The following is a 23679-nucleotide window of genomic DNA, read 5'->3' as shown; positions in this document are numbered from 1 at the left end:
TTGCTTAAAGCTTGGCATAAAGGTCACATAAGAAGACTGCTCAAGATGTTATCTTGAGTCAAGGCATTGTTTGGACCTGAGAAGGAAATGCAAATAATTTATTGGCATATCCTTCTGCATCAAAGTGAATTGCCTTTTTATTCAAAATATGTCAGGAAGAGGAAAATGGTGAAATAATGGAGAGATATAAGAAGTTCTTTCTCTTCAGTCATTCTTCTGCTATGGCAATGATTATTTTTACAATTAGTAGCCTCACTAGATAAAGAGATGGGTTTATATGGATGTGCTTAATTAAGTCATTACTAGTATTTTGTTTGGTTTTGGGGGGTTTTTTTTGCTAGTCTGGAGATTTTATCATGTGGCCTCATGAACCTTGATGACAAACCCAAGGCAGTCATTCTGAGCACACATGAGGAGCATAATCAGTTTGGTGTGGATTGCAAGACAAGTTTTAGAATGTAACATTCGCTGATTTGGTCAGGGAAGATTAACAAAATCTTGCAGTCCATATCTCTTAGGTGATTTGAGTTTCTTGTCTGCAGAACTTTGATATATAAGGTAAGGTGTGTACAAAAACTGACATTTACAGGAAAAAATAAGGCTGTGTTTTCTGTTACAGAGAAATCAGGCTTCTCAAGGTTTGTTGTTTTTTGTCTTTTAGATCATTCTTGTAAGTTCTTCCCATAACGACCGTGACCAAAGCCTTTTCATAAGCACAGATGAAGGAGCCACTTTCCAGAAACAACCCATCACTTTCTTTGTGGAAACTCTCCTTTTTCACCCAAAAGAAGAAGATAAAGTGCTTGCCTATACTAAGGAAGGCAAGGTAAGGCTTGAAGATACTGCATTTCTTTGAAATTTAGTAATTACTCTATTAAGATTATACAAAGCAATTCTGACATGCTGATTAGGGTTTGGTTTTATGAAATAGCAATTGCCCTGAAGGAAATCATATAGTGGTGTTAAGATTTATTTAAATATTTATATTATTAATATCCAAATCTTTGTGGTTATGGTAGTTTCAATCCTGACATTTTCAGTTGGTATGGATACTGGGAATATTTATCCTTCTGTATAATACAGTTAAACAATAATGAAATATGCTCCTCCCTAGAAAGTGACCATGAGCAATTTATAGTACAGTAGAAAGTTAATTTAGTTGAAATATTGCCTCCAAAGGCCATTCACAGGATACAAAACAAACTGCACCCTCATTTAGCAGAATAGGATTTGTGGAATCAGTGACTCTGTAGAAATGTAGAGTAATTATCTCCCTTATGACGAGTTTAAACCTCTTTCAGATTCAGGAGCTGGTCATGTTTGTAAATTTTTAGCCTCTTTCAGATTTCTTCTGGGTAAACTGTGAAGTCAGTTTTCTGGGTGGGTTGGGCTAAGTACTGACGAGTGTGCGCACCATCTGTAAGTGTGTGGCTCATCTCTTTTTAACAGTGCCGAAACTGCAGCTGCAAACTCACTACCATTCTGGTCCTGGTAGCAGCCTTGGCTCAGCTCTACCATTACTCCTGTTTTAAACTGAAATTGGTAAACTCTAGTCCATTTTACCCTCATTATATCTTACAGAAAGTGTATGTTTAGGTGGTGAGATAGGTAGAGAAGTTGCACATACTGCAGCCAAATACTGCACTGATTCCAGTGATGTTATATCAATTCATCCTTCTGGACATGTTTTTGAATATACAAGTTAACAGCTGATCCCAAACCAATTCATGTTTACAGGCTTTTGCAGATAAGGATAGAACTAGAATAAAAAGCATAGCAAACTAGACAAAGCCAAAAATTACACTAAATATTTTACTTAGCTTTGATTTAAAATCCTTCAGGGAAGCCTGAAGTAATGAAAAGACTTTGTTATGAAAATATCTTTTTTCAGTTTGACTTTTGTTCCTGACAGTGGATATAATTACTGAATTTTTTATAGTTATAGAGTGGCAGAATCATGATGTGTAAGAGTCCAAAGTGTATTGAACAAGTTGTTCAGCCCACAACACATGGGTACAAGTATTTGTCAAAAGAGAGCAGGAGGCAGAAGTACAAAGTGAAGCAGTTAGTGTGTGTTTTGATGAATTAAGCATGTAAGGAATATTGTCAGGAATTTAATACTTGGATAATCTCCCAAAAGGAGTGATGCTACATTTACCATGCTTAAAATGTGAATGGACCACCGCCCCCCTCCCCCCCCAAAAAAAAAAACCAAAAAAAGGGTTAGGAATAGTCAGGCTTTCAATGACACTAAAAAGAGTCAACCATAAAGACTTCCTTGACAAGTCCTACATCTTTTCCTTACATGTGTAGGATTGAAGGACACCTTTGACTATAACTGGGCCAGTAACCTGCTTATGCTCTGTATGGAATCTGATATATTTGGCCTAGAAGGGAGAGGAAGATAAAGTGATGTTGGCAGAGAAGGAGCTGAAAATCAAAATTGCATCTTGACACAAGAAAAGGTCACTATACTAAAATCAATGATCTTGAGAGATTATGTTGATCTGAAATTGCCCTGAGATGTCAGTACATTCTAGGATTTTGAGTTTAGTAACTTTACCTTCCCCAAAAGAAAGTAGTATCAGAATGTAACACAATCTAAAACTAAGGAGAAACCATTAGCTCCTGTTACTCGGATGATTTCTTACAAAGGCACTTGGGAGACTGCAAGGAATACAAGGAATCAGGTCCTTCATAAATAGCAGTCAGGAGAGTTTCTTTGTCTACTGGAACATTGTGGCCTTTTTCACAGCTTTTGATTCGATTTAGGGCTTTTTTCATATTGCAAAATATGCATTGTTCTTTCATTCAGAACCCTAGATTCTGTTTAAATAAATCTCTAGTCTCTAGCTGACATCATAAATTAATGCAAATCCAGTCAATGTGGTTGGATTAATCCATTTACTGCCTCAAATCTATATGCTGTTTTTCTGGCTACCCCTCAGTTATAATGAATAACAATCATCTATTTGCTGAGCCTACATAAATGCTTCTATATTTTTTAAAAAAATTGTCAAGGATGCAATGGATTTTAATTGTTCATTTGGAAGCAGAAGGGAGGAAATAATGTCAAAACAGAATAATATTTTCAATATTTTTTAAAAAGCTTTTCAGCACATTTATTGCACAAGTGAGAATAAGCAGAATTATAAGACCTATTAGATCTTCACTTCAGCCAAAGATTTTAGCTGTCCACTAAAATGACTGTTTTAACATCTCATCTAATCTCATTTAATAGTTTTCTGTTGAAAAACAGAATACATATGAGTCACTTGGAGATTTTTATTGCAGAAAGTTCAATGTGTATGTAAGTTAGTTACGTGCTACTTTTTATCTATTTCAAATACTGTGTCAGTTAAAATTTCATTTCAGTTTGAATATGCCTTATTAGTCCTACTTCACTCTCCCTTACAGTAAGATTGCAAGGCTTCTTCTCCCTGCAGAAAGCCGAATTGTTCACTAATAGGCTCCTAGACTTCAGTCTTAAATGTGTGTGTGAGCAGGTCGTTTGGGTGTGGGGGAGAGGGGTGGATTGGGTTTGGCCTTTGGCTTCTCTTGTACAGGCATCACTGTTCAAAGGGCAAGAATCTTTCATTTTTTTCTGAAATTCCTTGATGACAAAAATATATCCCTTTGTTCATGTGCCAGTGTTGTCCCTGGTCCTAAATAATTCTCTTCCCTCTTGCCAGGAACTTCTGCATTCTTGGCTTTCTTTGCAGCTTAGACAGCAGGGCTAGGATAGTGCATTAAATGATCATCTGTCACAGATCAAGCAGTCCACTGAGGGAGGTGACCCAGTGAGCAGGGACTTTTTAGAAAAATGGTGAACCCAATAGTTATCTTTTCTGCAATGCCCGTGGTGACAAGTGTTTGAAGAGGTAAGCAGCTTAGGTTCTTCACCCTGCACAGTCCAGTCCATTCACAGCCACATCCATCCTCCCAAGGAGATTGCTCGGAGCAGGATGTTATAAAATTCCCTGGTTGCAGCAAATCCTAAGCCACATTAAATTAATACCAGAAATTTAGCAGGCAAATCAGGAGCCTGGCTCTGCAGCCCTATCATTTAGCTCCAAGGATGAAGAATTTTTGATCCCTGATCATTTCTGTCTGTGCACTGACTGACTACAGTAAGCAGTCTGAGTCCTCATTGTAGCTTCCTACCCTGTGGTCTGTCGACTTTAATCGAGTGTGCAATGGAAGAAAGCCCAGTCATTGTGGTGTGCTGGGAAATTCTCTTCTATCTCTAATTCAAACCTTAGCAGATTTACCCATATAGTTTATGCTACATTACCTCAGCCTTTATCTTTACATATTACTATTGCTGTTTTTCTATAGTAGAACATAGTACATAAGTGCAGGGCTTTTTTATCTTTTGTCATTGAACCTGTCATTTTAAAACATAAACATTCCTTACTACTCCTTATAAGATACTTTCCCCCAGAAGACTCAGTTACTGAATTGGTGACTTCTGCATCAGAGGAGAAGAGTTTTCCTTGCCTTTTTATCGCTCTTATTAGAGATATCAAGAGAAAACTCATTTTATGTAAATTGGATCAAATAAGAAATGCATGCAGACAGCGGGGGGCTTTAAATCTGTCTTTCAGAAGTCTGGTAGAAACTTCCTATTTTAATGAGAGGAAACACATTTTGAAGGCAAATGCTAAAGGAAGGAGATTTGTTAAGAGCTATTTTAGATCCCATGTTATTCTGGGAGAAAACATCTTTCATCTCCACTCTTGATATCCATCCATATCATTAGCATTTGTTTTTTTTTACCAGAGGGGAACTGTTCATAGAGAAGGTGGAGCAGGAATCCTTCTCCTCCAGGCCATCTTCTGCCTCTGTGCTGAAGGACCACTTCTTGTGGGTTACAAGTTAGTGTCTGTGGAGCAAGCCCCTAAGTGCATCTCTCATCAAATCTCTTAAGCATTTCTGTAATGTATTTTGGTCCTCTTCTAGCAGAGTTTTAAATCCGTTGACTTCCTGGCTTAAGTACTTTTGATGGCATTAAGGCTTGAGGTATAAAGGAAACGTTTGTGATTCTTTGGTCAATGAATGGGAAGAAGGAGAAGTGCCCTTTACCATCCCTCTTGTGTAACCATGCTGAGGTAAAAAAATTTGCTGACCCCAAATGAATTGCATTTTCACAGTAAACAAAAAGTCATTTTTTTAGAATTTTCTTTATTATAGGTGATATTTTAAAATAATTTGTCTATGAAACGTTGTTACTGTCAAAAATAAGGTACTGAGCTCCTGGTTATGTGTTTCTGGGTTCGTTTGGGTTTTTTTCTTTTAATTTGTGTACAATCTTTTTTTTCTAATAGTGATATAGGGCCTGTCTTTGAAGATGGACAGTATTATCAGTTTCCTATCATCTAATTTTCCACCTTTTCTCTGTTTTTCTAGATTTATGTATCTATTGACTTGGGGAAAAAATGGAATCTTCTGCAGGAAAGAGTTTCTAAAGATCATTTTTTTTGGTAAGAATCTGCTATTTTTGAAATAATAAAATGAGCAGCAAAAGTATATCATTCTAGTCCAAGAAGATGTTTACAGAGGTGTGGATGGGGACTGTGTGAGCCTTGGCATCCTTTCTAGATGATGGCAGTGTTTCTGTGTCCTCTATGGAAAAATCATACTCATGCCAGGGATCATACTGAGTATCAGCACATGGAAGGGTTTTAAGTCTGGATCTGTGGAGCCCAAGATTAAAGAAAGGTGCAATGTTGAATGAAATTGCTCTCCATTTTACTGGTGAAATTGATCTTTTGAAAGGGGAGGAGTTTTTTGCAGAGAAATAGCTATATTTTTTTTAAGAGAGGTTGGATCATACCTGCTGACTGGAGTCATACCTGCAGACTTGTTCAGTTAAGGAAACGGGTGAAAAATATGACTTTATTGAGGACATATATATCTAATTATTTTATTTTCAGCTCAACTATTGTGCAGGTATCTCACATTGTGTATGTGTCTCACAAAGTATTTAAGAAGTGATTTAAACAGGTTGACAAAATGTTTGAAAAGTAAGTTAGTGTCTTTATTTTACAAATAAAATTGTTTTGAAAATGATATAGCTTCTTTAAAACCAAAATTAAGTTTTTGATAGTATTTTAATTAATTTTATTTTTGAAATTGGTCGGTTTCATGCTCACTTCCACCTTTGACATTTAATTTCAATGTTTAAGTATGTATTTTTTTATTACAAGTTTAAGTCATACTACATTAGACACTTGTGTTCCCTAAATGGCTTTTAACTTCTAAATGGATTCTGATCCTTGTCAGTTGTGCAAAGTATAATTTTCCATATGTCTATGGAAGCACATCTGGCTTTCAGTGGTGTTTTGTGGTTTGCTGGGGGTGATGCCAGTATGGCAATAGATACCTGATCTTCCTCTCATCTGTGACCCTCCCCGATTTTCATGCAGTTGTTTCACTCTTGTGTTGAAATAAATAATCATCCTGGCCATACTCAGGGTAAATCAAAGCAACAAAACAAAACCTGCTTAAACTTCTGGTTACGAAGCACACGGAGGTGTTATGGTATCTGCAGATACATTGGCACTGCCCAAAGCATAACTGGGTGAGTCCAAGGTTGTGCTGGCACATGTGCTGCTGCTGAAGCTGGGCAGGGAGAAGGCTGGGACTGGGGCAGAGACACATGGACAGTTCAAACCCTGTCTGAAAGAGCTGGGACCACAAGACCTAACCTGCCCTGCTGGTCTCATTAGCCCTGGGCACAATACACAAGCTTTTTCACACTTCCAAGTGCCTCATTTGCAATCTGCAACCCACTTACTGCCCATAATTTTAGAAAAATAGTCTATGGTTGGCTACTTCACCTGAACATTCATCTGATTTATTCCAGTTTGCCCCAACTTTATCTGCTGAAACAGTTGAGCAGACACCCGAGCAGACACTTCCTGCTTACTTGCTCCTGCAAAATACAGCTCTGAACAGCTATTGAACAGTTTATTTCTGCACAGCAGGTGGAGTTTCATAGGCCATGCATTTTGCAGGTCTTTTAAGTACCTTGTGGAAAGGTTTCGTTGTTTTTAAGTAGCATTGTGTATCAGAAATGTCATCTCTGCCTTATAACCGATTCTCCCCTAGAAAGATTATATGGGATGTAAATCATGAGGGCATGTGGTTATCTGTCTTTAATAAAAAGGTTTTAAAATGCATGAAGTCTAAAATCCATCCAAGTCACTAACAGGTAAGAAATAAATATGGCAGGCTCTCTCTCACAAGACTTTTTTATTGGAGTTTTTTCTCATCTGACACTTAGCACACTTAAATTATGAAAAATACAGAAAACCACTGAAATGTGTGTCAGTTTTTCTCCAACCCAAATAATCTGTCACTGTTTTCTATACAGGAGGATTAAAGCCAACAAAGGCATGTTTAATATTAAGGCTGTATTTTGCTGTGTTTCAGACTCCTTATGTTTCCTTATATCATTTGATCAGAATAACTCCAATGTAGTACTTCAAAGTCATGGTTGTTCATAAATGTCACATTCCTCACAAATAAGAATTATAAATCTGAGGAGTGTACATTTATAACTGGTAGAAACATGTTCTAGGGGGTTATTTTCCTCTTTCCTACATAGACACTGGAGTGATTTCTCTGAAAAACTGTATCAGCCAGCAATAGCAAGGGTTTGGAAGCAGATGATAGTGCATCACTACCAAATTATCCCTCTCATAAACTTACATAGAATAAAGATATGCATTTTACTTCTATCTCATACGGAAATTTCCAATATATAGAGTCAGCTGTGAGTGGAGAGTTGGACATTTTGGCTTTCCAAGGAGTGTTTGTCTGTCATGTGAGACTTTCCAGTATTTATGGCCTTTGTCACCCAAATTACCTGAGCACTAGACAGAAACAAGTGTTTGTGTCATTTTCAACAGGTGTAAGGATTGGGCTTTGTAATAGTGTGACTGTAAGGACACCAAGTCTAGTGCTGTTTTCCTGTCAGCATACATCTGATGTGTTAAAAATATTGTGTCAAACTAATTGTACATCTGATGATAAACGAGGGCATGTCTCCTGCTGATCGTGGCTGGTTGTGCCAAGAACATTTCACTAGGCAGATCCTTAGCAGATGTTTCCTCTTTGATTTCAGTTTGAGCTTTGCCACTGAGGTTAATAATATAGCCCAAGATATTGATTTCAGTCTGGTAACTAGAAATATTATCAGTCATAATATTTTCCTGTGCTTTGTAAAAAACCATTTTTTTCTGCCTCCAGAAGCAGCCAGATCTTCCAGCATTTCCTGAAAAAGGTTTTTTTTTTTTTTGTTTTGTTTTGTTTTGTTTTGCTCAATGAAAATCTAAATACAGTTAATTTAATAGAATGTTTTATGTGTTTATATTAAGGGAAGGTCAGTGGAGACTGAGTATTTTAAGTATTTATGTTCAAATACATATTATAGATTTATAAGCAATATATTAATATCATCTTTTAGGGTTTATTTTCTTTCCAAGTGTTCTTGATATTTCCTCAAATATCTTTTTAGATTTAATATGTGGAATTCAATCTTTCATGGTAGTGGAACTAATGAAAATATTATTGGCATCGGTGGAAAGCGTATACAACCATCTCTAATTTAGGAGCACAGAATATTTTCTTTCTTCTGTGATATAGTGTGATCTTTTCTTACACCATCCTAGCTGATATTCCTATTTGCTTATTTATTCTTTTGGAAAAGAAAGCTGACTAAGCCTTCATAAGAGTTTGTCTTCTCCTAGCATTTTAGGAGACAAAGGAGGCTTCCCAGAGAGCTGATTGATGCCCTGGGCCTGTCAGTGTTTATGAGACATTTGGGCAATGCCATCAACCACTTTCTTTAAATTTTGGTCAGTGATAAATAGGTCAGGGAGGAGGACTGGAGGGTTATTGGTGCCTTCCAACTGAAATAGTTTATTCTATTCATAAAATATTCTAAAACTAGAAGAGTATAAAGCAAAAGCATGAAAGGCAGATTTGAAACTAAGAACAAAATAAAATTCTAAGTCACACTGTAATTTAAAAAAATTGTATCAGCATATATAAAATTAATATTTTATTTCTGTACAAATACTAATTAGCCTTTTTTTAAAATTTTGAGCAACTTCTTTTTCTGTAAAATTAAGAAACTTCTCTTGCTGTGATCAGTTTTACTTCTGCCTACAAGCTGTATCTGCCCTGGTGGGATGATTTCTGTTGAAGAGATGTTATAGCACCCATCCTTTATAAGTGCTTTTTTCAGTTCTTAGTCCATTTGTAGTGCATTTATACGAGTTATCCCAGCCAAACATCAAACACCCACCCATTACATGGTATATAACTGATTCTGTGTATGAAGCCCATTTTCAAAAGTGCATTATGTGGTAATCCTTGAGAATAAGAAAGAGTAGTGGAGTCTGGGATTCCTCTAGGTCTGCTGCTATTCTTCTCAGTCCCCAAGGCTTATGCAGCATTGAGAAATCCTTTTGATTTCTCAAAATAGGTCTTAGCAATACATTAGCAAGGAATAGATTGTGAATCAGCTGTCTACACCAGCAAAAATATACCCTGGGACAGTAAGAAATGAATTGGTAATTACCAGAGAATTAGGCCCAACACATTTCTTTTATGATTATCTAGAGCCTTAGGAATTCTTTATCCTTGACTCACTCGGATATTTGGATCCTAAGCTATGGGTATCTTGCTGTTATTTTTAGCTAGAGGTTTTCCATTTTCTTGAGAGGTAAGAACATAAAAATAAAGAATGATGAGTTTATTTTGATGAAGCATTTATTCTCAAGGGATTAAGTTCTATTCTCATCATGAAGTTCCGTACAGATACTCAGTCAGAGCTGTACCCATTTTTGTCAAATGCAGTGCGTGCCTGGCTATTCGAGTGTCAGGTGGAAGGGAGGATCTCAGCCATGCTATGTCCTGAGAGAAAGCCAAAGGGGATTTCATTGAGCCTCTGTCACTGAATTTTTTACTTGTGTATAAAGCTAATAATCTGTATGGGCAGTTATTCTTATGTTTGACTTAATCAGATGGACAAGGTTTTGTTTCTGTTCCTGTGTGATGGTGCTGTGACTGGTTTATGTGGCAAGTTTGGTAGCAGGAGCATTCAGGGCTTCTGTGGGATGAAACCAGGAGCTGCCCTCGTGTCAGAGCCAGTCCCAGCCAGCTCCAAGGAAAACCCTCTACTGGCCAAGCTGAGCCTGTGAGTGAGGCTGGTGCTGCCTCTGTGGCAACAGATTAAAGAAAGGGTAAATAGTGCCCGAGAGGTGTGAGAGACAGGGGTGAGAATATGTGAGAGGAGCAGCCCTGCAGACACCAAGTTCAGCACAGGAGAGGGAAGAGATGCTCCAGGTGCCAGAGCAGAGACTCCTGCAGCCTGTGGTGAAGGCCATGGAGAGGCATTATCCTACTCTGTTATTCATTAGCAATAAATTAAATTACTCTTCTTCAAATCAAGGCTGTTTCACGTATTACTGTAACAGTAATACTTGAGTGACCTCCCTCTCTTTATCTCCACTCGTGAGCTTTTCATTACATTTTCTCCCCATCCTGCTAAGGTGGGGCAGTGAGGGAGTAGCTTGTGGCCAGCCAAGGTGAGCCCAGGGCACGGACAAACCACTGCAACACTTCTGTTTGGACAAACACCGCAGGGAAAACGTTTTTGTTAAAAAGCACTCAGGCATAGGGAGTGAACAAGTGACAGCACAGTTGGCTGTGTCAGGCATTGACTGAATCATTAAAGGTGCGTCTTTTGAAATGGATGTGAAGGCAGCAAGGGCTGAAACACAAACCAGTCATAAGCAGATGTATTTGGGGGTCGTATGAATCAAATAATAGTTTTGGCTTCCTGAGTAACCAAGAGTCAATGCCATTTAAAACTACTCAGTGAAAACGTTTGTATGCTTTTGACCTGCTTTCTAAGCATGGCAGTGCCCTTAGCCAGTGGCTAGAAATCAGTCAGTATAGATGGGGAACATGTTACTTTTTGGATTAAGTTTGTATTCCAAGATTATGGGAGGGGCAAATTGAGGAACCCAGCAGGTTTTCAGATGGCCTTTGACTGGGGGCTCTTGCACATCAGCAGGCATGTTCGTCTTGATTTGGTTTTGTTTTCAGATGTTCTGGTTGAAGTTGCTTCTTCATTAATATTCACCCACATGAACTGCATCAAATGTTTAACGATGAAGGGATCCACTGGAGGTAGGGAAGGCATATGACCAGAGCAGACTGCACTTAATTAGTGTTTGCAGACAATTGCTCCCCTACAAAATGAGCCTGGACTACTGGAAAGAAAGAGGTTCCTGCTTGGAGTAAAATTGAATCATTATCTCTTCATAGAAGGGACTGATGCTTATGGGTCACATTTTGAGATGTGTACTGTTACATGCCAGTTGTAATTAACTGAATCATGGTATTCATGATAATAATAATGAATCGTGCATAGCTGTGAAATTTCAGGTGAGTATTGGTGTTTTCCTAATGCTGTGCTGAACTAGAGGAAGACAATATTGGGGCATTTAGGGAAAAAGAGAGGTAGCTGTGTAAAGGAAATTTTTTAAATAAAAATAATAGAAAAGGTCTCCCATAAAACTTTTAACAGAAAATTCTTAATTCTTAGAATTTCAGTATGGTTATTTAAAACTAAGAAAAATCTAATGGTTGTACCATGAAATATACATTTTTACACCTACTAAGACAAATGCAAAGGGCTTTGCTGTTGCTTCCATTGCACCATTTTCAAGTTAATATGATGCTGTTAAGGCCAGTGAAATTATCTGGTGAAGCACTAGTGCAAAAATTATGAAGGATTAGGTCGTACAAAAGCTAATCTTTCAGGAGAACTTCTGTAAAGTGTAAAAATTCATATGCATAAGAAAACTAATCCCTCCAAAAAAATTCTAAGATTACATTCTGCGGTGCTATTTTCTCCTAGAGACTCAACATGGTGTCAGACAAGCACAAGGGAGATAATGGCTGCTTTTGTTCACAGGAAAGGGAGCAAGCATCTTGAGGCTGCTTGTATTTACACCACCCTGCAGTCAAGTTGGGCTATTTTAATTCTGAAGTGTTGTGACCACCCTGTTACGTGGTCTGAGGTGTTGGTGGGTTGCACTTGCTTTATCCCACCTGGTATACTTGGTCAAGAAGTATTTCTTTCCCTAGAGGAAGACATGTCTGATCTGAAGGTTAATCTGAATTTCATTGGAAAACTCAGTGGTTGAATGTAAAACATTAAAAAGTCAACCAGAAATCCCTGAATTTACCTAAGTAAAACTACTAAACAAAGAAATGGTCCCAGGCTGCTGAGGCGTGAACATTTTAATTGCAAAGTACTCCGAGAAGAGTGGAGGAATTTTAATTAAACCAAAAAACGACGATTACTGAAATTGAGAAAAATAGATAGTTCCTAAGAAAGTCCTTGTTCTGTTTGGAGGGGGAAAAAAAATATTCTGAAATGTCAACCAAAAAGGAAGAAGCTGTCACACTATCAGGGTCCGCTGCATCTGTGCTTTGTAAGACAGAAAAGGTCATATCCTAAAGCCAACTGGGGAACAGTAAACTGTCCGTGTGCATGGGTGTGAGGACACAATACTCACACTGGTACAATGCACTTGTGTTGTGGTAGTAGTAAGTTTGAAAATGAAAATTAAAAAAAACCCAACTTTGTTTTATATTTCTCCCTCAATATGAGAAAGTATGCAGCTGAACTTTGCTTTTTAGAGGAGCACACAGGGTTTGTGTTCCTGTGTGCACCTCGTTTGCCTGGTATTTTCAGAAGCTGGGCAGTGGGCTCTGGTCTGTGTTTTGCCTGTGGAATATCACACAACTTTTCTTCTGATTCAAGATTTAAGCACAAGTGATATAACAGTATTATCTTTTAAGTACTGTTGGCAGAGGAGTCCACTGAAATGAGATTAGTTTATTCTTCAGGGATATAGCTTCAAATTCTCTATATTAGCTATACTCTCTTCTGGAGATATTCTTAGCAGCTGTAAGAGATTTGGTCTTTTTTCAATAAAAGAAGAAAGAAAAAAAATTCCTAAGTGTTTGTAAAGCTGGGTAAAGGAACTTTGGAGTTGAGAAACTGCTCTGTAGCTGACATTCAAAAATAGACTTTGAAGGTGTAACATCTTCATTGAGTAAGTGGTGTCTGCTGCTAGAGTTCATCAGTACAATTGCAGTAATGAAAACCACAATATTTTAAAATATTCTGCTTAATTTATAATTTATTAAATAATTATAATTAATAAAACTCTAAAGGAGAGAAGTAGTCTGTGTAGGAAATTTTCGTTCTGCAGTTTTCATTAAAACAGATCAGTTACATCTTCTTTCACTGAAAAATTACATTGGAAACAGTCTACCTGTGTCAGCTACCACTGTTAGGAGGAGCATGATAGAAGTGAGATCATTGTAATTTTGAGCTCTTGAAAGAAAGATGAGAAGGTAAAGATATTGACAAATACCTCAAACTGTGCTTATGAAATCATTTGTGATAAATTATAGATACAAGAATTTCAGAGGTACCCAAAAACTTTCTTTGCATTATTGATGGTTATTAGCATGCCAGGCTCAGGCTCAGAAAATTCAACCCAAAGGTTTCTTTGGTTCAGCTGCCTGAGGTCCAACACTAAAAGTAAAATATTCAGCAAACATTTTCTTCCCTCAAATTGCTGACTACAGAGTTATAACTGGTTTGATTTTGTATTGTGGCTATCTGGAAACACAGATAACAGCACACACAGCACGAAAGTTCACAGATCCCTTCCCTCTGCTCATATATATATTCTCATCAGACCTCAGTGGATCTAAAATCTTCTCTAACTTAATGTACTGCGTCTAAAATGCTAAAATAATTTGTGTTTGAGAGATCAAATTCTTAATAAAACCAAGATTTTTCCATGCATTTGCTAAAAAAAAAATCCCACTATAAGTTTCTCTGACATCCTATGGCTTGGAGAGGGCTCATCCCTCCTCCTCGCTTTCCTTCTTTGGACTCATCATTTATCTTATTAGGGAAAAACAGCATATGTGATTATTTCTGGTTGTTATGCAGCAGTGAAAATCATCCAGTTTCTTCCCCCTGGCCTGTGTTCCCAAGGAGCCACCAATTACTGAGTCTGAGTTTTAACCACTCCTCATAAATCACTGCTACTAAAGTCATTAAACAATGATGTAATTTCAGTCCAAAGTATAGCTTTATTGCATTTGATTGTTAATGATTTTATCAAAATGATCATTTTCTCTTAAGTAGCTTAATGGACCATTTTAATATCTGCATCCAGCTGCCCTTTATCACTCAATGTATCTCCTCCGTGTGTCTTCAGCCTGCATTTTCTGACTCGATGGACTCTTGCCCTGCCAGTGAGGGGCCTTGAGAAAAGTGATGTGTCTGTGGGAGTGGGGCTGGATTCTGCTCCACGTTGTGACAGCACAACTGCCAGCTCAAAGCTTGCTCTGCAGAATCTGCCTGACTAATCACAATAGAAGGGCCAGGAAAAAAAGCACAGCTGGGGCTGGGATGGGAGCCCTGAGGGTAGAAAACTCATCTTTTGGCTCAGCATATTTGACATGAGAGATATTGGGAGAAAATCATCCTGTATTCCCATTACACCTTTAGAAAGTTAAACTGTACCTTGATCAACTCTGATTGAGTTTCCTTCTCAGGATATTTTTCTCAAAATTATTCTTCACTTTCTTTGTCGAAGCAGAATGTGCTCTTCTCTTGAATATGCTAACCAGAGATAGACCAATTTGTTATGGAAATTTTGTGTCAAGTTAAGATATTTCTAATAAGAAAGGAATCTAACTCTTTTTTAGCAATAAATCTGTCTTGTAGTCTCAAATGTGAAACATAATTGTAAAAAGATGCTATAGCACTTGCAAGTGCATTTGAGTGTCTCCATATCTGTGTGTGTGTATATATATCAATTTATTATTATGAAGGTTTTTTCCTAATTTCTCGCATATTTCTATTCTTTTTTTTTTCCAATTGATTCTATTTGTATGCCCTTTTTAGTAGAAGAGATTCTAAAGGAATTTAGGAAAAACATAATGTAAAGAAGAGAAAAAAATAAGTTTCTTATTGATGTTAGTCATGGGACATTATAAATGAGGATTATTTTATTCCCAGCTAGAATTCTAGAGCTGGTTAGTATGAAATCCTCTCTTTTCTTCCATCCCCATAATTACTATTCTGTAGCTGGCTCTACATAACTTGATTATATTATGTTCTCAGGGCTGTTGCTGGAGTTGACGGGGACCTTGATTTAGTTCATATGGAAATCCAGGACCCCACTGGAGGTATGCAAATGAAAATGTTATCAATTGATATTCCAGTATATAATCATTTCTCTTTGCTTTAGAGGTACTTTTTTGGATTGTTTTTCAAACTACTCAGAAGAGAAAGTGTACAAGTCAGATTCTTTCTCTGTTAATTTGCAGTCAGCAAAACTGTCCACTTATATAAAAATATAGTGTGATTTAAAATCTCCTTGTTTTTCACTTTAAGAGGAGTTGACGTCAAGATGCTATGCTCTGTGGATAATGTCCCTTAATAGTGCAATTTATCCTGGCATTTAAACGTTCAACAGTTTCTCCTTATTTGCAAATAAAACTGGCAGTGCAGTGTTAGTGCTGGGTAAGTGTCTGTTAATGTGAATCATGGCGTGTGTCAGGTCTAGTGCCCCAACCACCGTCTCTCAGAATTTCCTCATCCTATAGTATCCAGTATACTTTGAAACTTCAAAAGGAAAATGAATGGAAAAGCAGATCAGTAGCCAGAATGTGCTTAAAGAGTCACCATGATTCCAAAATCTGGTGGAGTTTCTTGTTACGAATCATACTCTTGAAAGATAATTTAATTCCTTCAATCAGATTATCTAAGTTCCTGTGCAGTCTTAAAAGTGAGTCATAAAGAATGCACAGTGTGACTTGCCCTGTTCCCATAGCTTTTCTTCATTTTCAGCCCTATTAAAAAATCAAAGTTACCATGTTAAAAGCTGGATGAAAAAAAGTCTAAGTCTTTTAGCAGCGAGATTTATGAGACACGATGACAGCTCCATCAGCTGCTTTCTTTAGAGACAATGTAAGATGATTCTTCAGGATCTGAATGCAAAAGCATTTTTTGTTGGTGGCGGATTTTGGGTAGGTTTTGGTTTTGGTTGATTGGTTTTGGTTTAGGGTGGCCTTTTTAGAGGGGAGTGTGGTTGGTTATTTTTGGCTTTTGGGGTTTTTTTTTTGGTTTTTGGGTGGGTTTTTTGGGGGGAGGGTTGGATGGTGTGGGATTATTTTATTTTATTTTATTTTTACTATTTAACAGAAACAGCAAAGAAAGAAAAACTCATTAAATACCTCCTGGCTAGATTCTCAACAAACTGACTTTATGCAATTATGGCCAATGCAAGCATAACCATTAATTTTAGTGGAAACAGCATCTTTGCAGTACCCATATGACAAAAATCTGTAATTATTTTTGCTGTGAGCTGTGAACAGTGAACATCTGCAAGACTTTAGATGGTCCATTGCTGTACCAAATATCCTTGTGGTGACAATTTGGGCATAAGCAGGAGAACTTGGATTGACTCTAACTGCCTCTTAAACAGATCCAGATTTTAAAACAAATAACTGCATCCAGTATATTGGTTTGTCCTTTTCTTATAAAACGTCATTAAATATGGGATGCATCTCTCCTCACACTGCAAAAGTAGAGAAGGACATGGGGATACTTTATTTGCTCTCTCACACTGTACCTGGAGCATGGGTAGCATTACTGATCTGGGCACTAGATTGTGTAAATAACATTTTCCTCACTGTGCTTGGGCAAATCACTCAACTGCTTTGTGCTCAGAAGCTTGTGACAAAGGGTGAGCTGCACAAGAGCTTAGGGAAGGTCTTTAAGAGTCCCAGGGAAGGTCTTTAAATCACAGCTGGTGTAAGATAGTGATTGTTGGCTCTGCTCTCTCTGATAAGAGCAGATTGTATCAAAGATGCAGTGGTGCTGTTCTAAGAGCCCAGGGAGAGAAGATAGTCCTTGCTAACTGGAGAGGAAGAGAAAGGCCATAGCCTCCTCTGATTATAAATCAGTCTAGGCTTTTTCAGCAAGGTATTAACTCTGAATATAGAAATCCTGCCCCAACAGACCAGTTCCAATAGTGTGCTAATACTGTGTCTGAACATTCTTACAGAGCTTTGAAAGTAGGCTTTAAAATTCTGCACGCTGTCTATTAAATGGAGTCTGATTCTTTTCTCATTCATCACAATTTTATACTGGGGTTGATCTATTGATTTCAGTTATGTTGTGTCAGGCTGCCATTTCTCCAAGTGAATAATTCAGCTCTGTGCATAGGTAAAGTGAGAAAAGAGGCTCCTTCTATTATCCCCACCCATGAATGGCTCATTCATCTAACCCCTAATCTCTCTGGACCAGCAAAATTTGGATAATAACAGGCTGCCTCCAGGGAACTGTGTGAACTGTAAGCAGTTAATATATTCTCAGTACATTGGAGATTGAAAAAGTCTTATATGAGAGTTTGATATAATAATTCTACAACTAACTCACCTGGCAAAGGCAGCCTTTTTCCTACATGAATAGCATTTAATACTGCTTGCTTCTTTTTCCCTTGATAGCCCTGTCATATGTTTCTGTCTTTCTTCCCTCAGGTTATCGCTACATCACATGCCAGATTCAAAATTGCTCTGATAAGACAATGACAGTCCCATTTGCTGGCAGCACTGATCGGGATTCCCTGACTGTGCAGGATGACTACATATTTCTTCAGGTACTGCCATTTTTGGGAGAGGCAGCTCATTTTATAATTACAAAATAAAGTTCTAAACAGTGCAGAAACACTGCAAGGAGCAAGGAAGAATTAATGAATGGTGATTTATGATTTTTTACAAGGAAGAATTAATGAATGATGATTTATGATGTTTTACATGGGAAAAAAGCATTCCTGTATCAGTCTAACCAAAAAGGATTTTCTTTTTTAAAAAGGCATCTTTAGTTTTGCAACCAGTTGCCCTTTAACTACATCAAGATTTTTAAGTGGGTTGTGTTACTTTTTATAAATACTTTTGTGTATTAGGGGAAGTGCAAACCTTGTGCTCCTGTGGTTATGAACTCTTCTGGGTCCTTTCCAGGATGTAATACAAAAATGTTCCCTGAGAAAAGCATCCAAGGACAACCACTGACAGAGTAGTTGCACAGCTTCTTCATAAGGATTCTCCTCTGAAGAGGTTTTGCCAGGAAAGAACTGCTAACATGGCTGTGCTTAGGAAGCAAAAGGGTCAAATGGCTGTAGCTGGGGGACTTGGAGCAAATTAGCATGGAATCACAGAATGATTTGGTTTGGAAAAGACCCTTAAAATCATGTCCAGACATAAACCCAGCACTGCCAAGTCCATCACTAAACCGTGTCCCTGAACACCACATCTACAACTCATGGTGGTCCAAATTACATTGGGGTTATTTCATTCCCAAAGTACAAGACCCGCCTGCAGAAATATGGGCTGGAACTTTGTCAGCCATATGGCACCAGTACAGCTCAGGCACACTTGTAAGTATTGTTTTATGTGCTTGGCACTGGTTGTGGTTTGAATCTATCAGAGCTGCAAACTTCTCTAGGAGCAGTTATATCCTTTTTGTTTTCTTAGATTTTACTGGGGAAGTTGCTTGTGCTTTCCGTAGTGCTCAGCTATCATTTTTCCCTTACTTTGATGAGATTTGTTTGCTGCAAAGCTTATCTATTTATTGACTTTTGCAGGAAAGCTATTTTGTGGCAATGGATATGCCTCCCCAGCAGTGCCTGAGTGTGTGTCAGATTGGCTCCTTTCCAACATTCCCCCGTGAGCTTGTTTCTTCCACAAGGACCTGTAAATTAGTAGGGTCACAAAGGATCTGTTCTCCTCCTGTTTGGCATAGGGGGTTCAAGGACCCGCATGACTTAGACGAATTAACACTAAAAAACAAACACAAAACCTAACCAAACAAACAAACAAAAAAGAAAACCCACCTGAAAACCTACACACCAAGAAAAAGAAAAGAAAACAACAACAACAACAACAACAACAACAACAACAACAACAACAACAAAAACCCAACCAAAGCACCAAAGCGCACCCCCCCACCCCCCCCCCCCACCCCGAAACTAAACCCCAAACAATGGCATTGGGAAAGAACTTTTGGAGTAAAGTAGTCGTTTTTCAAATCAGAGCACTCATGGCACTCATTTTGCTCAAAGCTGTTATTCCCTGTGGCTCCCCCTAGGCACAGTCTAAAATCCATTTTGTGGTGTGTAGATGCTGAGAGCTGCTTCTCACCATGCAAACTTTCAGACTGCTGTGCTCAGCAAAACACTGGCTGCTTCCTCATTGAGCATTTTTCTTTGCTGGATGTCACGTACAGCTGCACCCTGAGCTGTTATTTCCTTTCATGGCAGACATGAGCAGACACAAAATGGAAGTGCAAGGTGGAAATGTACACATCAGTAATAGACAGTTGCTACTCAATGATGCCTTTGGTAATTTGGTCTCTGTAGATCTGAGACATGTCAGAGCCAGTACATGAGATGTTCATGTGTTCTACATAAAGGGGAAACATCTCTAGTCTTTTTCTTTTGGACTTTAGTGCCACAGTATGTAATGTTTATCTTACAGCTAAATTGGTTTACAGTTTGTCTTATCTGTATTACTGGAGGACAGAAGGTGACTCTGGGATCCTACAGTCACATCTGAAGCACAGCCACTCCAGAGGTGTGAAGGCAGGACAGCATTTATGTGTTCCAGTGAAACCTTTGCAGTGAAACCAAACAGCAGCTGCACATGTGAGAAACAGCAAACTTTTGAAACCATGTGGAAATGCTTCTATCACTGCACTAAAGTATAGTTATAATCAGACCAGGAACTCCTCATGATATCACAGCAATGCCTGGCAGAAAGAGGATGGGACAGAATCCTCTGTGCAAAAAGAGAGAAGAGTTTGAGACTGTCTCCCTGCCTCCAGCCTTGTTCATATTCCCTGGAGATGTGAATCAGAGTGTTGCAGGTCTGCACTGGTGCTCCTGGCCCAAATCTATTTTGGAGATTTTTACCATCTTAGAGGAAGATCTCAGACACATTTCTTTAGTATGTCTATATCCACGAAGACCAGAAACTTTCTAATACTCATTTTTTTTCCAGTTTGCACTGATAGTCAGGGAGTTTCAGAGGTGGTTTTAGTAGGAGGATTAAAGTATAAATGCTGTTCTTAAACACAGACCAGCTTTTAATACCAGTGAGGCTTGACATGCCTAGGTGCTTCAACTCCAATTTTCTTCTGCTTTGCATCATCTCCAGTCATTTAAAATGAATGATGTTAAAACATACATTTAAAAAAACCCTGTTAACAGATGGGTAAGACTGCCATTTAGCACTAGTTAAACAAATTATGAGGTTTTTGGGTTGATCCATCATCATTTAACAAATCACATTCCTAAAGGCATCACATTCTATATACTACAAAAAATGTGTACAATAATAAATACTTTGTTACCTTTAAGACAGGCAAGTGGACCTGCTGTCACACATCAACTTTATTTTTACCAAGCCAAATTAGGTTTTCATGTTTCAGCATAGGCTGTCTTTCAAATCGGGTTCCCTTTTTAAACACAAAAATTTAGGAGAAAAATAGCTGGATTAGGGTAGGTTTTTAAATGGATTTCCTTAGTCAAAGAAAGAAGATGAGTCTGAATGTGAAAAAAGGTGAAATATTACCAAGTGCTAACTTTTATTTACTGGTATTATCTGGTGGCGCTCACAGGCTTAGTTGGAATTATGCCAATTTATATACCAGCATGTTGGTGTTACATTTCTGACTAGAAAATCCAGGAGGGGTTGCAAGTTGACTATTTTCACTGATGTTTATTTGGAATATTCCTTTTGGTACTTTGGAGCATTGCATTAAAAGTCATGACTACATATTTCAGTTACAGGTAAAAGCAAAGGAGTTTCCATCTCAGGTTCTTTAGATTTTAACATAAGCTGTCACAGAGTTCTGTTTCTCCTTTGTACAGACAACATCAGCAAATCGGACCAAGTATTACGTGTCTTACCGTCGAAATGGCTTTATACAGATGAAGTTGCCAAAATACGCATTGCCAAAAGTAAGTGTGCATACTTTCCTTTCTCTTTTTGCGTTTGTCATCTTCTCTTTCTACCTAAACTGGTTCTGTTCTTCTCTTTTTTCAAACCTCATAATTCTGAGGTCACAATTTCTCCTTTTAAGGATTTTTGAATCCTTATTTTTATTTTGAATACTACTGTTATTTTTATTCCATTACTATAGTACTCATAAACCATAGAGGGGAATAATGTACAACAGCATATTTGTCATCAGTTACTGCAACAGGTTTTGAGCTTTGCTTCCATGAGGCAGTGCTGTGCACCTAATGGCAGTGGAATGATACAGAGCAAGTGTTCTTTCAAGAATCAATTACATTCTAATTCCACATGGTGTTTTCTGGTATAAGCATGAACACTAATATAAGAGAATTTTGCTACTTAGTGGTGCTCTATTTCATTAAAGAATCCCAGTATGGACTTTGATTGCTCAATGAAATTGTAAGACTTGTTGAGAGGTTTCTTCAGTCATCCATGCAGGGGGGAAATGGGCCACCGAATAACCAAATCAATATGATTCCAACAGAAGCTGTTTGTTGCTTACATTACATGCCAGAGATAGATTGGAGGTCTGCTGTCCACGTGGGCACACATCTCTGGGTTGGCTGAGCTGCTTCTTCATGAGTCAGGCGCATCCTTCAGGACACCCAATTGGTCAAGTGTCCATCCTTACGTTGTGGTTCACCTATCCAAGGTTTACATTTTTTGCAGTCATTTTCTCAGGTTCTCTTTTTATTTCTGATCTTGTTGTTTTCTCAGTAACCTTGATGAATTCCTGAGAGCTCTAACAACAAAACTGCAGGTGGTTTGATAATATTACTCACAACCAGTTTGGCTGGTGCATCAGAATGGCCTGTTATACAGATACATTGCTACGTGTCCATATGATAGGGTTTCTTTATTTCCACAGTAAAGCAGCAGTTAAGCACAGAAATTTAAATGTGGTCTAACTGATGCAGTTGATTATTTTTGTGCTGCACACAGTGTATTTCCTAACTTTACAGTTAAAAGAAAAAATAACTTGGAAGTTTACTGATGGATAAAACGCTCAGTAACCAGCTCTGGCCTTACAGTTCACCCTGCTCCCAGCAGGAGGCTGATCTGGAGGTTTCATGAGGTTCCTGCTTTTTCATGTGATTCTCTGTGATTCTGTCACTTAGCAGAGAACTTGTTTTCTTTACATGCCTTGAATTGCACTGGCTTAATTCATTATTAATCTAATGGAGGACATTAAAGTACTATTTATTTCCTTCTACTGTTATTGCTATAAAGCAAACATACTAATCTCAGGTTTTTTTCATCTTAGATTTTTTTTTTTAATGTCAGTGTAAATAGTGGTCTGAAGTCTCCTTTTTTTAAAAGTACAATATTCAAATGTGCATTAAATGTACAATGTACAATTAAATGTACAATACTACCAGAATCTCAGATCAAATCCTCAGGCATTAGTTGAACAAGAATCTGAAACTTGGATATGCTTTTAGTAGCGCTGCAGAAATATCTGTCTCTCTATCTCTCTGTCTTGCCAAGAAATGTATAGACAAAGGTGGGTATATAGACCAACCCTTCCGCAAAATTATTTCCATGGTTTTCAGGCCTTCAAGGCAGCCTTTATTCTTTCTTGAGGGAAATTGTAGTCAGGAAGACAGCAGGAGAATATCCAGCTTTTAGATGTCGAAATATGCCAAACATGGACACCTCGAGGGAATGCAGCCCGTTGAACCCTGCCCTGGGACACAAATACACAATTAAGGAGCAAGGCAGGGAAGCAGAGTGTAAACAAGGAGCTTCTAACACATTCATAAAGTGTCAGTCACAATTCCGGGTATTTCTGTGTCATATGAAGTCTGGATTGTTTGAAATAGCGCTGCATGCACAATTCTTTGCTTTGGAAAACGTGGGGATTTTGGAGTTTTTTTGTTTTGTTTTCTTTTTTTTGTTGTTGTTGTTTTTTTTTTGTTTTTGTTTTTGTTTTGTTTGGTTTTGTTTTGTTTTTTTTTGTTTTTGGGGGGGTTTTGTATTTTTTTGGTTTTTGGTTTGGGGTTTGGTTTTTGGTTTGGTTTTGTTTTTTTGGTTGGTTGGTTTGTTGGTTTGGGTTTTTTTTTTTTGTTGTTTTTCTTACTAAGTGGATTACCTCAGGCCTGACTGAATAAATAAACTAGAAGTTAATTGTTTCATTTTGGGTAGAGTCTATAGATACCTAGGAACAGGTTGACTATGCCATTTTGAAAGGGATGTTTTTATGCTCTTCCTACTTCAGGCAATACGCAACAAGAGGAATGAAGTAAATATTGACTCTTCAGCATTTTGACAATGCTTCCAGGAGAAGTTTCTTTGGTATCTGCACAAAACAGAGTTGAAAATTGCAGTAAGAGGGCCTGGAAGTCAGACATAGCTTTAGAAGATTAGAATAGTGGTGAATATGAAAGATTTTAACCTTCTCTGAGAAAGATACTTTTTTTTTTTTTTAAAGGGATTTGGTGCCTTCACATAACAACAGAAATTTTACATACTGAA

The 23679-nt window shown here is 37.8% G+C and overlaps 1 protein-coding gene across 1 annotated transcript in view; it reads left to right on the top strand.

Annotated features, from left to right (window-relative positions):
- Positions 1-23679, top strand: part of LOC136360546 (VPS10 domain-containing receptor SorCS2-like) — a 77824-nt gene that overhangs the window by 5614 nt on the left and 48531 nt on the right. The window contains exons 2-6 of the mRNA XM_066317872.1: positions 662-826; positions 5410-5483; positions 15245-15309; positions 17668-17786; positions 21057-21146. Coding sequence (XP_066173969.1) covers positions 662-826; positions 5410-5483; positions 15245-15309; positions 17668-17786; positions 21057-21146 — 513 coding nt within the window. The remainder of the gene's footprint in view (positions 1-661; positions 827-5409; positions 5484-15244; positions 15310-17667; positions 17787-21056; positions 21147-23679) is intronic.

The sequence above is a fragment of the Sylvia atricapilla genome, chromosome 4 (assembly GCF_009819655.1).
Source record: "Sylvia atricapilla isolate bSylAtr1 chromosome 4, bSylAtr1.pri, whole genome shotgun sequence".
Taxonomy (NCBI): Eukaryota; Metazoa; Chordata; class Aves; order Passeriformes; family Sylviidae; genus Sylvia; species Sylvia atricapilla.
The sequence above is the reverse complement of the archived record's forward strand: the minus strand, read 5'-3'. Positions and strand labels throughout refer to the sequence as shown.